Genomic DNA, 16,085 nt, shown 5'->3' with positions numbered 1-16,085 from the left:
CGATGCTCATGATCAGACAAAGGAGATGATCGTATCTACCAGGCCCCTCGGCTTAGACCCACCGGACTCTTTAAGTCTCGGCCAGACCATTCTCTCATTATTGCCACCCGCCGACTCGGAAACCAGTCAATTATACAGTTTGAAAAGACACTTTTGTTTGTTACTGTATATCTAGACAAAAGCGCATCTGTGCCAGTGTGGGTGAAGGTCACACACAAAAGGTGTGGGAGGGCTCCGTCAACGATTTCTCCGAAGGAGAGGCGGGGGGCTGCTATGGAGCATTGTATATATTTATGTGCCTTATGGATTTTCACTGGAACAGGCCTGTATCTTCATCGTACACGAGAATTATTCACAGTTTGCGTGTATAGACGGTCGTAATCGATAGGAAGTAGATTTTCTCTCTTCAACATTACTTTTCCTGTACCATTGTAAAGCCGATTTTTCTTTCCAAGGTGTTTATTGCTCTGTGACGTACGAAGTTAGATGATGGTACTTGCTGACGTTATACGACCGTTTGTAAAGTTTTGACGTCATACTCAGAAGGTTCCATGTAAATATATTCAGATATAGTTATACGCTACTCATGGAATTTATTGTGAATTTGGGAGCTGTGGTTAGCGAGGCGACCTGAGAATCCTGGACATGTGTTCGAGTTCTCGGATGGGGGCCACCGGGCGCACAACCATCGTAGTCGTCTATCCCATGATTGGTGCCTTCCCTGGAAACAGCAGGAACAATGAAAGATTAATTTCGTCGATGCCGCCAATGCCTTGGAAGTGACACGTTGTGATAACGCGATATTGTGTTTTTGATCGTTGTGTGTGTGTGTGTGTGTGTGTGTGTTAGCGGTAACAACAAAACTGTATGTAAATCTGAGAGGGTCGTGCATTGAGTGTGTGTTGCTGGAAACACATGGGCATCGCCTGGGAAGGTCTCCTTCTCTCAGCTAGGCTTTGGACAGATGTCACGGTGTTGGGTGGCACGAGACGCCATTTACATAAGGTGGGTGCTGGGTTCATACTAAATACCTAGCTCTTACGAACAAGCTATTTGTGTATTGTCGGAGTATGATTGATATGTTTTTCATGAATAGGCAATGCACGTGATGAATCATTACATGAATGTTGTGTAGAGAAGAATTGAACTTTATATAAAGCCTTTAGAAATGAACAGATCGTAGTTAGAAGCCAGAGATATTGTAAAGGAGAATTTTCAGTCACTTGACACCTTTTGAGAGTTGACGATACGATCCTTGCGAGTGATGGCTTGAGCCTTGACTTGTCCTGTGGTTTTGCACCGTCGTGTTCGAAGCTTTAACTCCCATGCGACGACGTCCTTGAGGAAGATCTTGGACTCACGTCATCCCTGAGGGTCTGAAACTCCTCCTCAACTTACAATCAAATACACACTTGCACACTGGTCAAAGAAAAAGAAAAAATAGACCAGAAGCCAGATCCTCAGATGGCAAGATTTCCCGGAGAATAGCTTTTAAGATATGGTTATCTCCACTCCAGAGAGCCACACGCTCTTTTAAGATTTCCCAGATAACTGGAAAGACAGGTTACTTACTGATGGATGACACAGATTTCTCAAAAGATATTTTACAGATGTAACGGCGAGGATACGACAGTTAGAATAAATGCCCACAAAGGAAATAAAACCAGTGGAGTGGAATTTTCTTATTTTCCACCAGACATTTGTCTCACAAAGGCTTGTAAAATTAGGGGTCAGGCCCATCACAACTGGTGTATAAAGTCGTCGAACGTCGGGGAACAATGCGTACTTTCCCCACCTTCTTTTATGACTATATTTCCTCGATGGCGGGACACGGATGATTGCTTCGTACACACCTCCGGGAAGTTTATGAAACCACACTGCCCCTGCAGGAAAGTTGGGGAGGAGATGCAGTGATGGAATAGGTAATACGAACGGTGATGTAAGTGTGGGGAGAAAAAATACTTCAAGGTGGTCCGCATGTCCCAAGTTATCGAGGGTCGATTGTAGCCTAGCCACCGAGGGGGGCGGAGACAGACTGGTGGTTGAGTGGGAGGGACGTTTTGATAACCTCGATATTGCCGTTGTGTTGGCGATTGCCATTTCCCAACCGGATGTGAAGTCTTTCATATACCAACTTCAATGTCCTGCAGTAACGATTACCACGGTTAAGGGGGGGATGGAGGGGAGACCCATGTGGTTGGCGGCTGATGATTGGCAAGTTAAATGAAACAGGTTCTGCCTCAGGGTGGACGAGGTACTGCTGCCGGCGGGTGGGGGGTCTTGATGTACGTGTAGTTAAGTGTTCTGGTCCAGATGGTAGTTGTTGGAGACACTGTTTTGAAATCTGGTTCTGCTACTGTCTTGCTGTCCGCCCCTGCGACATACTCATCTCGCAGAGTTTATCAACTAATTCATTTTTTACCCCATTCTTTACTCTCTCTCTCTCTCTCTCTCTCTCTCTCTCTCTCTCTCTCTCTCTCTCTCTCTCTCTCTCTCTCTCTCTCTCTCTCTCTCTCTCTGTTGTCTCCTCATACAGGCTTCTGTTTCCAGCTCTTTCACCTTTGCCCCCCCCCTCTCTCTCTCTCTCTCTCTCTCTCTCTCTCTCTCTCTCTCTCTCTCTCTCTCTCTCTCTCTCACTTACCCGTATCATTGTCTGTTTTCCTAAAGCTTCCACAAAGTTTCACCTTCCTAGGCTATGAGGCAACTGCCTGACGTCACCGGTGATGGAAACAGAGTGAATAGAGAAAAAAAAATATGTGCATTTTGATGGACAATCAGGTGTATGTAATAAGTGCGGGGGTTGCCCGTCCAGTGGGTCGTGGGCTCATGAGGCAATATTCGGAGCGTTATTTTCATTGTTGATCCCTTGTCATCCGTACCAAATTACACAGCAGCCAACCGATTACGCCTTATCAAAGTACTTTCACTTTACCTTACTTGTAATCATATGTAATCACCCTGGTGGTACTTGATTCTATGTAAAAGATTCTTATACTTTATTGGTTTGACTGTTGTTGCCCTTGTGTTTTAGCAGTAACGCTTCGATACGATATTCCGTCGTACTCTCCGAAGAGCATCTCGCAGGGCACCAGCTAGGCTCAGTTCACCAACACGTTAATAATGCAGTCCAGGCATTGATTTCTTTCTCGGACCTTCCAAGGACGGCACTCTCTTGTTGCCTGCACTGGCCGCTCCGCTATTTCGATTGGAAGGGTTGGAATGTATGACCAGTATAAACTTTTAAAAGTTATCTTGTCTGCAATGCCAGACGCGCACAGTTAAGGCTGACTTTTTTCGGGGGAAACTTAAACAGACACGTCTGTTCCATGATTACAAGCTGGTATTACATAATTGATAGCTGGTAATATTGATTTCCAGGACGTCATGTTGGACTTTGTATGCGTCAGATAATTTCTTTCTCGATGGTCACGTGACGGAACACCCCCCCCCCTCTCTCTCTCTCTCTCTCTCTCTCTCTCTCTCTCTCTCTCTCTCTCTCTCCATGTATAATTAAAGTGACTCGTAAGAACTGTGAGGCGGGAAATTACATTAGTTTGACCCAGATCGTTAGGCAGCTCATTCAGTGTCTAGAATGGCCTCCAGGACGATTATTAGATTTATTCATTACTCCTTAACTCGTCTGTACTCAAGGCTCGCACCTGAGTCCCGGGAGCTCGCGTATTGGCAGGACGTGTCCCTCTGTGTAAACCATCTTCACAAGACGGTCGTGGAATGGAGTTGTAGGCAGACACACCAAGTTGCTGGACGATTTGAGTGACTGATAGAGTTGTGCAACGCTGGGCTCCCGGGTATAATAACTTCACAAGAATAGCAGCAGATGATGAGTGGGCCCAAGAAGCCTCACGGCGATGCAGAACACGAACGCATTGTGGTATTGGCCAGTTGGAGCCAAGACGGGAGAGTCTTTCATGTGATGAATTATCTGACGGAAGTATTGACGAATTAGTGTGCCTTGCAGAAAGAGAGTTACCAGAAATTCGTGAAATTTTGCCGTTCTCGACTGTGGTCCCTGTATATTTATTAAGATTTATTTAAGGGTTGGATTCTAGGACGGGATGTGCCTCCAGCTGTAACATACCTGGCTCAGCTTTTATTTGCAGCGTCACTGGTGTCATTACCTCCTGAAACAATGACATAGTCCCTGGGGGGGTCCCAGTCACCGACGCGAGTTTTTTTGAGGGACTTATTTACGTGCTATGTTTAGTCTTGGGGTTATCGGAGCACCAGGTTACTGCTGGGTACAGACGCTACCCCAGGCTAGTGAGTAATGGGGGGTCACGGTGAACACCAGGTCGAGATGCTTGGCCTAGGAGAGACACGTCAGGTGTTGCGGAACATTAGTAACTGGTCTTGTATTTAACCTGCGTCAACCTTCTTTACGCCATCTTTCGCCGAACTTTATTGTTTTCTCTTTTCTTTCCGTTTAGAGCTAATTTCCCAAGGTTTTTCCTCTCATGATACCTGGTTATTAGCAGTTGTCTTCTTCACTTCAACGACTTGGTAGTACTTCAGTAAGAGGTTCATCACCTACCTAGACTTGATGGAACGCTGGAGGTGTCGAGACTTCTTCAGCAGGTCGTCGTCTCCTCCGTTCCTCGTCATACAAGAATCCTTTTAGTATATATTGTTGACGTTGGCTTCAGTGTTGGTGGCTAGCTTTACGCTACGATAGCCAAGCATAGCCGTGGCTGTGTTCTCCGGAGTGCAGTCATGCCCGTCCGTGTTGGCCTCCAGACGATGATCCTTCCTCTTAAATGCGTGGTTAGAAGGTTTCCCTTTCGCGACAGTTCAAGGACTAAAGCTTCTAATGTCTCTGGGCTTAAGAAACACGATCAAGCAGAAATGTTTATGTGTCACCTTGCGTATGTGTCGGAAGAATTGCCAGTGTGTTGACTGATGGGGTATCTTGGGCCGAAGACAGTCTCTCAGTAGCTGGAACGTCGGTTAATTTTCCCTTGGTACTTACTCGACATCGTGACTTGTGTTGGAGGATAATATCCGTAGAGGTGTCAGCAAACTCATTTGCACTTTCACGTGTGCCTCGTTAAAGCCAGGTGAGGCAACGTCGCTCCTTGATCACGCCAGCAGACACGGTCCCTCAGCCACTGTGTCCGGGGTCATTCCTTTAGCCTAGTTCCAGCTGATTGTGTGAAGTCTTTGAGCACTGGATTTCGTCACACTTCCCATTCTTAATGTACCATACGGTGTTAGAGAAGGGTGTTAAGCGCATTGCGAATGGGGCTCCTTTCTCTCTTAGAGACTAGACTTTGGAATGTTTGAAAAAAAGCATTTTTTTTTTTTTTTTTTTTTTTTTTTGTAAATGTATGACCTTGTTGAAATAGTTCAGTAAAATATACACGTGCAGCTTCTCGTGTTTTCTGGTAGGTAGTGTGGATTGTGTTAGTGGTCTGTGCAGCTGTGGTTAGGTTAGGTGTTTGGTGAATGTCTCGGGAGTTGGCTTCACGTGGCTGCTTTTATATATATATATATATATATATATATATATATATATATATATATATATATATATATATACATTTAACTTTTTAATTTTCCCTCCTTTTTCTTAACGCCTCTTGGTTTATATCAGTGGATTAGGATTGTGTCTTAGTATAAAAGACGAAAACAGAAACCACACCAAACCTGTTTGCCGTCTGTGTGTGTGTGTGTGTGTGTGTGTGTGGCAAGGTCAGGGGGCGACAGGTCAAGCCTCGCCGGTGTTAAAGGAGTGAAAACTTGCGAGATGGACCATTGTTGTCGGAGCGCATGGCAATGCGCCTGCATTGTTTGCTGCAACCTCCCCCCCTCCCCCCTTCTCCCCCAATGACTTGACGTTACCTGTTTTATGTAGAATTATCTTTTGTCATCTTTTATGTGGCACAAAGACGTTACGAATTGTGTTGTTACGGTCTGGACTGACACTGGCGTCTTCATCTCTGCAGGGTTCCGAATCCGGAGTAGCAGTGGAGACGTGCGACCAGTCGACAAGCACGGATCTGGATGACGCCAGCATTGCAGTAACAAATGAAGATCTATCGCTCCCGCTCTCAATAGACTCCGGACTGGATATATCCAACGATTATAAGGTGAGTCATGGCTATGGTTGTTCTGTACCTTACTGTAAAATGTAATAAACGTATCACCACTTTTTCACCATCATTAACTCGGCTCAAAATTTCGACGAAGCGGATGTTAATGCCTGTAGCCACCAAAACCAGTAGTACGCGTCCTCAGTGTGTTGAGGTGAGACAGGCTTAAAGATTTAACATGGCAAGATCACAGTTCGCGAGAAGTAGGGGATATTGTACGAGTTTTGGACTGTTACCATTGTTTCTTGCTCGATTTGGAGAAAGAATTTTCCGTCGAAAGAAAACATTGTACAGTTAGCATATTGAAATAAGATTTTTGTTGTAGTGTGAAGAGTGTAACTGATGGAATCTACGTGTTTAGATGATTTGAAGCCTTTGCTAGGGTAGTGGAGGGTCGACTGTGGGTGTTACGTATGGTTGAGTTTCGGTCCGTTGAGTAGAAAGACCTTGAAGTGCTCCCGGAGTTGTGGACCCACTGGACAATTGGTACCCAACGGTGAAATATAATCGTAAGTGGTATCACACAGGAAAGCTTTATCCCTCTATTCATAATTATTATATTTATAGAGAATATTATAATGCATCATAGAGCTCTTACATATTATTTTGCCTGACGCAATGTTTATATCAAGATTAAGAATTTTTTTCTTTTACTAGTGTGGGCTTAGTTGCTGGAGAGACATCCAGTCTGATATTTCCTTCGCTTTGGAAAAGACAAGTAAATCCTAATTTCTTTCCTGCGTTCATTCTGATTATGTGGAACTGAATGTAGTTTTACATTAAATTAGTTTATTGATAGCATCGAAACAATATATGTGGTGTATATACACCATATATATATATATATATATATATATATATATATATATATATATATATATATATAGCTTACATCGTTGCTATAGGAATTCTTCGGTAAATGCTTCTCTCATGTGGCAAATGGACTTTCAAACCTGACAACACATTTTCATTTTAAGATCACATTTTTCAAGAGATTCTTAAAGTCATAAGACAAGGAACTATATGGTATGTTTTGTGAAGTAACCTTGGTGGGCTCCGCCCGATGTTTTAGGGCGCCGGCCACCACGTCCTAGGCCCTAGCCCGCCACAGGTAACCCTCTCGGTTGAACCTAGATAAGGAGAAGCATTTCCTCCCGTGGACACGTCGACCCTTATCGTCTCGGGACACCCAACATATTGAGGGGAGTGGGGGAACGAGCTCCATGTGCTGGCAGGTGACGCAAGACGAACCGGTACCGTCACCACTACCACTGACTGCCACCAACAGCCATACCTTCCAACCATATTGAAAAAAAAGTAGGGAGGATACAGATTCTTCCTCCCGACTCCCGTCTTCCAGATTCTTGCCGTTTGCCTCCCGAGATTTCGAATCCCAACAATGTTTTGTTTCGCGCGGAAATCGATCACAAAATGATTTCAAGAGCATTACAAGTCTTCAGTGACTGTAATATTTCGTGTTCTCTCTGAGACTTTGATGTTTGGAGACTATGAACGCTCTAAGATACAAGATATTTAGACAGGTAACTGTCGACTCAGTTGAATCTACCACACATTATCCACATAATTACTTTAAGTTATCGATCCGTGTTCCCACAATTTTCTGTCGCCAAATTTTGCGTGGTTACCAAGCTGATTTATGGGATATATTTTGGTCCTTTCCTGCCGATCGAGTTTTCTTTTTTTTTTTTTTTCTTTTTTCTTAAGGCTTGGTGAATGTACATCCACACCCGCGGCAGCTGGCCTGTGGAACCCTACACCATCTGCAGCAGACCTTATTATATAACCCGGGGCGGCTCGTGTGTTGCTGGACGTGCAACTGGAACACTTCCCGATATAATCTAGGAGCGATTGTTTTGCCGGAGGTGGAGGAGCTGGAATCGCTTCCTGGATGATAACTTGGGAGAGATTTTGTTGCTGGAGGTGGAAGAAACTTGGTGGTATAACCTAAGGAGAGCTTGTGTTGCTGCAGGGGAACTAGGACATTTTCCCAGTATAACCCAACACAGCTTGTGTTGCTGGGGTAGGGAGACTGGAACACTTTCCATATGACCCACGACAGCCTGTGTTGCTCAAGGTTTAAAGAGATGCAACATATGCGTCTAGAAATAAAACCCGGGAGAGTTTATGTTGGTTGGAGGGAGAAGACACGCAACGACTTCGAGTGTATGTAAAACTCGAAATGATTATAGGACTAAGTCTTTGTGAATTGGCAAGTAGGCCGTCAGACACGCAGTTGCGAAGGAACCAAATATCAACTTGAGAATATGCCATCTCTCTCTTCTCTCTCTCTCTCTCTCTCTCTCTCTTCTCTCTCTCTCTCTCTCTCTCGGCACAAGGGACGTACCTCCACAAAGCTGTTTTCGCAGTGATGAAATTCGACCCTTGAAAGTGTGTGTGTGTGTGTGTGTGTGTTTACCACGGGTGGGTAGACTGTGCTGGGTGATGATTTGGTGTAGTGGTGACCAGCTGGCGTTAAACATGGGAGGCTGGAGGGGCGAGGACTCCGCTGCCTGTTAATTTTGTCCGCCCCGAAGCTCCAGCCTGGCCGCCCAGGTCAGTCCGGGATTCCCTCATCACCTGGGTGTGTTAGAGGTAGGGAATGTGTGTGTGTGTGTGTGTGTGTGTCTTAACTCTTTATGAGCTATGGGGGGGGGGGGAGTTTTACACACTGTGTTGCTCAGTATCTCAATACTTGGCTGTTCACACCGCGGTTAGCTTTTATAAGCGTCCACACAGACACACATCCCGGCCAGAGCCAGGTACCTATTTATCGATCAGCCCTGAGGGAAGGATGAACATCTGGGATTGGCCGACTGCTGCTCCCAGAATTCGAAACTAGGCGGGCCCGTGCGTGATGCATGGTCAGCGACGCTAACCGCAACACCACGGAACCCCGTGTGTGTGTGTGTGTGTGTGTGTGTGTGTGTGTGTGTTGAGATGTAACAAGCAATGAGTTAAAAATGGGTTATTGAGCATACATTATTATTAGTATGAATGATTAAACCCGGTCTTTGCAGATGAACGTAATTTTTTTCTTTTTTTTTTGAGAAGTGACGTCGTATGGGAACCTGAACACTCCAACGAACGAAACAATTTCAGTATGGTTTCTAAAAGCATTTCTCTCTACACCGTAGTTTCAGTGTAGAGTTCTCATCGCCTTGAGGAAGACAGTATGTGAAGATGAGAAGGACGGGTGGGCAGCGGAGGCCTACTCACCTTGAAGATCATATGCTTGGGTGCCGTAACACTCGACCGAGAACTGCGGGTGTTGGTGGCACCTCTCTGTGTGTGGGAACATCGAAAATGACGGCGATTTAAGGGAGACGTGATGAGGAGGGTAGTGACGGCGGGGGCCATCCAGGTTGCGGTTAGTGGCGATGTTGCTGATGTAGGCGGTGGTAATAATGGTGATTGGCTGGTTATGGTGATGTTGGAGGGAGAGGAACGAGCCAAGGCGGTCGTGTACGATGCCGCCTGCACCCCCTTCTCCCTCCCTCACACACACACACACACACACACACACACACACACACGTTTGACCCAAGGTAGAAGACCTTCACCCCGCTGTTCTGGTGTGTTCACCCGCCACTTATTTGCCCATGCTCCCTCCCTCCCTCCCTCCCTCCCACTCAGCACACTCTCTGCCCTGCAGCACCCTCCCTGTATTTCTTGGGTTATTGGCGTCTTACCTTTGGAGACGTCCTCCCTCCCTCCCTCCTTGCCCCTCGTGTCGCCGACACCCGCCTGATATACGAGGTTGTGGTAACTGTCCACCCTGTAGCGTGCCTCCGGAAGCGGCCGTGAACCTATGGCCGAGTATAGACTTAAAAGTCTTGGGGGATGTACCAGGCCTCGTCTCCGCCCATGGCACGCCTCTCCCTAGCACTCCTACCCCACCTAACCATACCCTCCTCACATTCAATACCTCTCCCGCTCCTCGTCCCGCCTCATGCCTCTCGACCGCTTCCGTAATGCCTCCCCAATCTTTTGTGTATCCCCTCCCGGCCCCACAGCTGCCTTCACCTCTCACCCCCTCCATTACCCCCACCTCATCCCCCCCCCCATCACCTCCACCTCTAGCTCTCACACCATCCACCCCCGGCTCACTTCAGATCCTCTTCAGCTGTCATCCGGTCTCTTTGGCTGTGTATTGAAGGTTAGATCATTCTTCAGTGGAATTCGAACCTTGTATCATTTCGTTGGTGCTCGTCTTCGTTATAGTTTGGACAAATGATGACATTCTGTTCTCGGCATCTGTTGAAAGATCACAACTCACGAAAACTCCTTGGTTAAGACCTCCTGGGCTTGACGATGACATTACTGGGGTCTTGCTTACGTACTGGCGTATACTTGGTATTCATCCGAAGATCTTTTATACTCAGTCTCTCGCCGGATAATAAGCGTGCTTGGCCTTGATGAACCCTCCTTGTCTCCCTGCGTCACCCGGCCAGTCTCGACACACTTCAAACAGACCATGCAGTGCTGCTCGCATCTCTCAGACTCCTTTGTACTTTTTCTTCGCACGAGACGGAAGACAGGCGGCCGTATGCATGCACATGGGCTTGTAAGCTTATCGCGTATACTCGTATGTTTATTGCTTCTTGATGAGGGAAGTGTTGAGAAAATGCGAAATGCCTCTTGCCTCAATTCTGTACCCATTTTGTTAGGACCTCTGGTACGGTTTCAGGTGACAAATACCAGCGGAGGAGATGGTGTTGTCGGTGTGATGTTCCACCCTCATCTGTCAGTGTTGCTCTACTGCTTCATGGGGTCAGTAGTGTCGAGACAGTGGACCGTTCCTTATGTTCCCCGGGCTGTTTCCACGCGGAGAATGTAGGTCACTGCTGTCAGCTATATGGACCAGATTTCCTCCTCCCCCTCTTCTTCCTGTGTTATTCTGCCGCGGTCGTGTGGGAGAGGGAAGAGGGACTTGAGTGATTTTAACAAAGGCTTTTCGATGGTGAGACTCTTGGAGGTACTTGAGGAAGTTAACACATGACCTTTTGATGTAAGAAAAAAAAAGGCGCGCAATATTATTCTTCGCCCCCCTTTGCCATACTTGTCAGATGTTCAGCACAATGATCCCCTTTTCTCTCGTATGAACTTCACTCAACAATTCGAGAACATGTCATTGGATCAATCTCTCCACCATCACCTCCTGCCACCAGAGATCCTTCGTCCTCGATTTGCAGTGCAGTTTGGCAACACAGCTTTACGGAATACATACGGACTCGCAGAGACCAGCTGTAAGAAGTCCCTAACTCAACCATTGTGAAAGTCATTACTAATTAGTAGTCCCTAATTCAACCATTGTGAACGCCATTACTAATTAGTACACTGAACATATTAAGTTGTGCCATTGTGACTGTATGGACTAACGTAGCCCATTTTTAGTTCATGTTCATTTTTACGCAATATATATCTATATGTATATATATATATATATATATATATATATATATATATATATATATATATATATATATATATATATGTATATATATATATATATATATATATATATATATATATATATATATATATATATATATATGTGTGTGTGTGTGTGTGTATGGTGTGTGGTTGTGTATGGGCGTGCGTGTCAGCGGGTGGTGGCCGAGGTGAGTTTGCGGCAGGGGCGTTACGAAACCACGGCACAGTGTACGAGGCCAGATCAGTATATCGATCCCGGTGTGTATAACTTATGTAGGTGCAAGAAGTCGTTGACCCCCTCTGCTGGCTTAGGGTGGTGCATCCTGGTGACATGTCTGAGTAGTGATGGGGAAGATTTCAGAGACCTAGCTGTGGGGGGATAGAAGATCTCCCAAACCATTGAAAGGAAAGGTTAAGGTAAGATCCCAGACCGAACTGTGGGGTAAGGAGAACTACGGAACCATTGTAAAGTATAAGTAAGGTGAGGTAAAGTAAGGTCAGACCGAGCTGTTTGGGGTAGAAGACCTCCTAGACCATCTTGAGGTATATGTAAGTTGATAAGCCAGGAGGGGCATGGGTTAAGACGACAGAACGAACGTAGGTCATGGAGAAAGATTCTGTTACTGGGGGCTCTTGTGACACGATGGCTGCTTGGTAAAGCTGTCGGAGGCATTATAGACAGGACCTGCGTTGCGTTCGTGCCTGGCAATGTGTTTTGGTTGTGATGGACAACACAGACCCCTTCCCGCGCGTGATTAGTAAAGCTGAAGGGTAATTTCCTAGGGTGGGAGGATGGTGAGGGCGTGGTAGTGCAGTGGCGGCCTTGCCCAGCACTATGCTGGTGACGTCGCAATGTAAGATAAGATGTATGGCCCCCTGGGAATATGTTACTAATAATGTTGGTGTCTTTTTTTTTTTTTTTGCCAAAATGACGTGTTTCATATAGTTTGTCGCACTTTCGGATATTTCGACCTAATCATGAATAAGTACATTAATAAATAACTGTATTTTGCATTTAGGCATTCGGCTGAAAATACACAGTTGAGGTGTGTAATGGTCGTGATTTTTATCCGTAGTGGTTCTAATGTTGTAGTTAATGGGAGGGGGGGACGTTGTTATATATATATATATATATATATATATATATATATATATATATATATATATATATATATATATATATATATATGCCAGTTACTGTATGCAACATCTCAGCGACCAAATGCTTTCAGCATGTACTAACACGTCGTTACATAAAGTGGACAGAGAGATACCGCTCGCCTATCTTATCTTAACTTTGATCTTAGCCAGGGAAGAGGGCTTATCGGCATCTGAGGTGAGACTGTCCACTTGGCTAAATTCCTCACCCTGTAGCACTATGGAGGAGCCTTTTAAAGATGGGCTCCAGTGGTTCTCTACCCGTCTATCCCCGTTGGTAATCCTTCATACAAGTGGGGAAAACTGTTGAAGCTGGAAACGTCATCCGTGTTTATTTATGTTTATGTTTATTTATAATATGCTTTGCGTAACCGACCACAAACGCGCCAACATGCAACCCATTTCCCCAGTGGGTAGTCTTTCTCTTTTTCATACTACTACACAATTATGGTCACTTATAAGACCAGAAAAAAAAGAATAAAAAAAAACTCCGTTTCGGCAAATGATGTATAACTACTTAAAAACTTTTATATTTAAAACTAGGCTGTTCTATATTACCATTCTCCGTTCCTTCCATTACATTCCTGTTTTTGCCCAATCTTAGCGATTTGTTGTTGTTGTTGTTGTTGTCCTGGACATCCGAGAATCATCTGATAGTTTTCCTTAAGGTTTTTCAAGCCGGGCTCTTCTCAATATGTATCTCCATTTTCTTTGGTACCTGTCTTGTGTATCTGCTCCCCCCCCCCCCCCCCCCCCCCGATCCAACGACGTCATTGTAAACTGTGGTAGACTGATCCTTTATCATTTTTGTGCCAAGAATACCCTCTGTGACCGTACGTGTCAGCTAGGTGTTTACATGTGAATGGCACCGGTCTGCACGGAGTGTGATTGCCTCTATAGGAGTGTGTGGCGTGTGTCTGTCGCCCTGCGCAACATGGCTTCCTCCTCCTGTCGCCCTGCACCCGCCTTAATGTCGTATGTGGTGACCTTCGAGATCATTCCTAGTCTCAGTCAGTGAACGCTGGGAAACACACACACACACACACACACACACACACACACACACACACACACACACACACACACACATCATAAACCTGCATTTTAAACTCCTTCACTCACCATTTCTTGCAGGTATTGGGAAACACAGACCTCATAACTTGCATGATAAACTCACCATTTCTCGCAGATGAATATCTATTCATCTTGGAATACATTCTGCTTACCCCGTTTACCCAGTAAACAAAAAAGATCATGGATTAATCATTAATCACAATCTTGTCTAAACTCGCTAGCTCTCTGAACATTGAACATGATCGGTACTGAGCTCTTGGTCATGTTTGAACCACTCCCGCATCGTCCCAGGTGTTCGTCCCTTCTACAAAACGTCTCCATTTATGGTGGAGGATCTGTGCCAGTCCTCCTTGACCCTTTACGATAAAATCTCAGCTTCCTACCCCTTCATGTCGGTTTATCGTATCCCCATTTTTCATTATTTACACTGTCCATGGTCGGATAAAATTCAGTCCACAACACTGCACTAGTTGGCGCTTAGACGTTGTTCTCGTTCCTGTTCTTCGTATCACCATAATGCTGTTCATACTCTCCATGGAAGTGAAGAGGAGTACTCTGTGCCTAGTCTTCTTTCTCGGTTATTATATACAAGGAACGACGGTAATTTTTGTATATTTCGTGCACTCGAGATGAGTTATTTCAGGCTTGTTTCGTATTCCTGGTGCGGTCATGTTTGTGTTAACGTGTGTTGTTGCCGGCAGAAGGCGCGGGTGTCGGAGGGGCGCGTGTGGCTGGCGCAACTCTCTCGCGCGGCCGGCGACCCGGACAGCCCCGCCGCCAGCAACTTGGCCGCCCTACTGGACTGGGTGGCCACCCTCCCGACTCACGCCCATCATGGGTTATCCTCACCCATGAGCCCCACACTTGCAACGCCCACGCCCACGGCCAAGAGCAGGATGGGCGTGGAGGAGGTGGGTTGTGACCTGGGACGAGATTTGATGCTGCTTGCCGCCCGCCTGCAGGAGACCTTAGCGGACCCTGTAGCTCAAGAGCCCGTCCTTCTGGACACCATCACGGTCAGTGCCACCTACCCCCTTTCTCTGTAGAATAGACACACACACACACACACACACACACACACACACACACACACACACACACACACACACACACCTCTTCCAGAACAAATTTGAGTAAATTTACATAATTTACACGATTTACGCTAGGCATTAGCACTATCGCAACTGACCTTAACCTAAGCAAAGTGAAAATAGAAGTAAAATAATGTGATAGGCTAACATATCTTGACCTGCCATTCTCCTCGACAATTCTGTAGAAACTGCGAATGCTGGACAGCACCCTGTCTGAGCTGCAGGAGCGTGTGGTGAACCTGACGGAGGAGAACCGGGAGCTGCAGGAGGCGGTGGCCAGCCTGAGCGAGGCCCACGAGACCCGTACGGAGGCCTCGGGCACGGAAAGCGAGCTAGTGCACCGCAAGACGCCCTCCATCCACTCTGACCTCAGCGACGCCGAGAGCGACTCCCCAGAACATGTCCAGGTGAGCCGCCCACATCCACCCATCTATATCCACTCAACCCTGACCTTCCATCCACCTATCCACTCAACCCTGACCAATCCACCCACCTCTCCATTCAACCCTGACCATCCATCCACCTATCCACTTAACCCTGAACATCCACCCACCTGTCCATTCAACCCCGACCATCCACCCACCCACTCACTCAACCCCACCACCACCAGTACCACTCCACCCACCCCTCAGAACCAGTGTATCTGGTGTCATGTTTGTAAATACATTCGAAGTTGCTCTTTTGTGCAGACATTCCTCACTGCCTCATTGATTCCATGCCTGTACTTAAAGAATGCTTGAACTATGAGGAAGTCATGTTTTATAAATACTTGTGCAACGCGGGCGTTTTTAGGGGCATTACTTATGCGGATTTGATTATTTTTGGCACATACAATAATGGTCAAAATGTCAATCACCGTTCCAAATACTTAAACACTGCTGACTTGTATTTTGCTTCAGTTCAACACAAAGATGTGCGTGTCTAAAACACCTCCTCTATCTACCTCTCTCTCTCTCTCTCTCTCCCTCCCTCCTCCGCCGCAGCATCACCGCCCCGTGAAGATGGTCTCTACCCTGGAGGCTGCCACCAGCTTCCAGGAGTCGGGAATCTTCGACACTTCGTGCGAGCTGGTGCACGTCACGACACAGACGGACCTGGTGAGTTGAAGTGGTGCGGTATGGTGCCTGCATCCTTGTCGCGTGCATCGCATCTCACCAAAAACCCTATGTATAGAGCTGTATGGTGGTGATATGTGTGC

General features: G+C 46.2%; 1 protein-coding gene across 8 annotated transcripts in view; it reads left to right on the top strand.

Moving 5' to 3' along the window:
* Positions 1-16,085, top strand: part of LOC139764574 (uncharacterized) — a 396,710-nt gene that overhangs the window by 344,757 nt on the left and 35,868 nt on the right. For 7 of the 8 annotated variants that reach the window (XR_011716407.1, XM_071691377.1, XM_071691375.1 and 4 more), the window contains 4 exons: positions 5,964-6,107; positions 14,498-14,812; positions 15,073-15,294; positions 15,871-15,984. Coding sequence is in view for 7 of the 8 variants with exons in the window: in XM_071691377.1 (XP_071547478.1) it covers positions 5,964-6,107; positions 14,498-14,812; positions 15,073-15,294; positions 15,871-15,984 (795 nt within the window). In the remaining variant the exon portion in view is untranslated. The remainder of the gene's footprint in view (positions 1-5,963; positions 6,108-14,497; positions 14,813-15,072; positions 15,295-15,870; positions 15,985-16,085) is intronic. The other variant, XM_071691373.1, reaches the window with a different exon arrangement.

This window comes from Panulirus ornatus, chromosome 50 (assembly GCF_036320965.1).
Source record: "Panulirus ornatus isolate Po-2019 chromosome 50, ASM3632096v1, whole genome shotgun sequence".
Classification (NCBI taxonomy): domain Eukaryota; kingdom Metazoa; phylum Arthropoda; class Malacostraca; order Decapoda; family Palinuridae; genus Panulirus; species Panulirus ornatus.
Note: the sequence above shows the minus strand (reverse complement) of the source record. Positions and strands in the feature narration are given on the sequence as shown.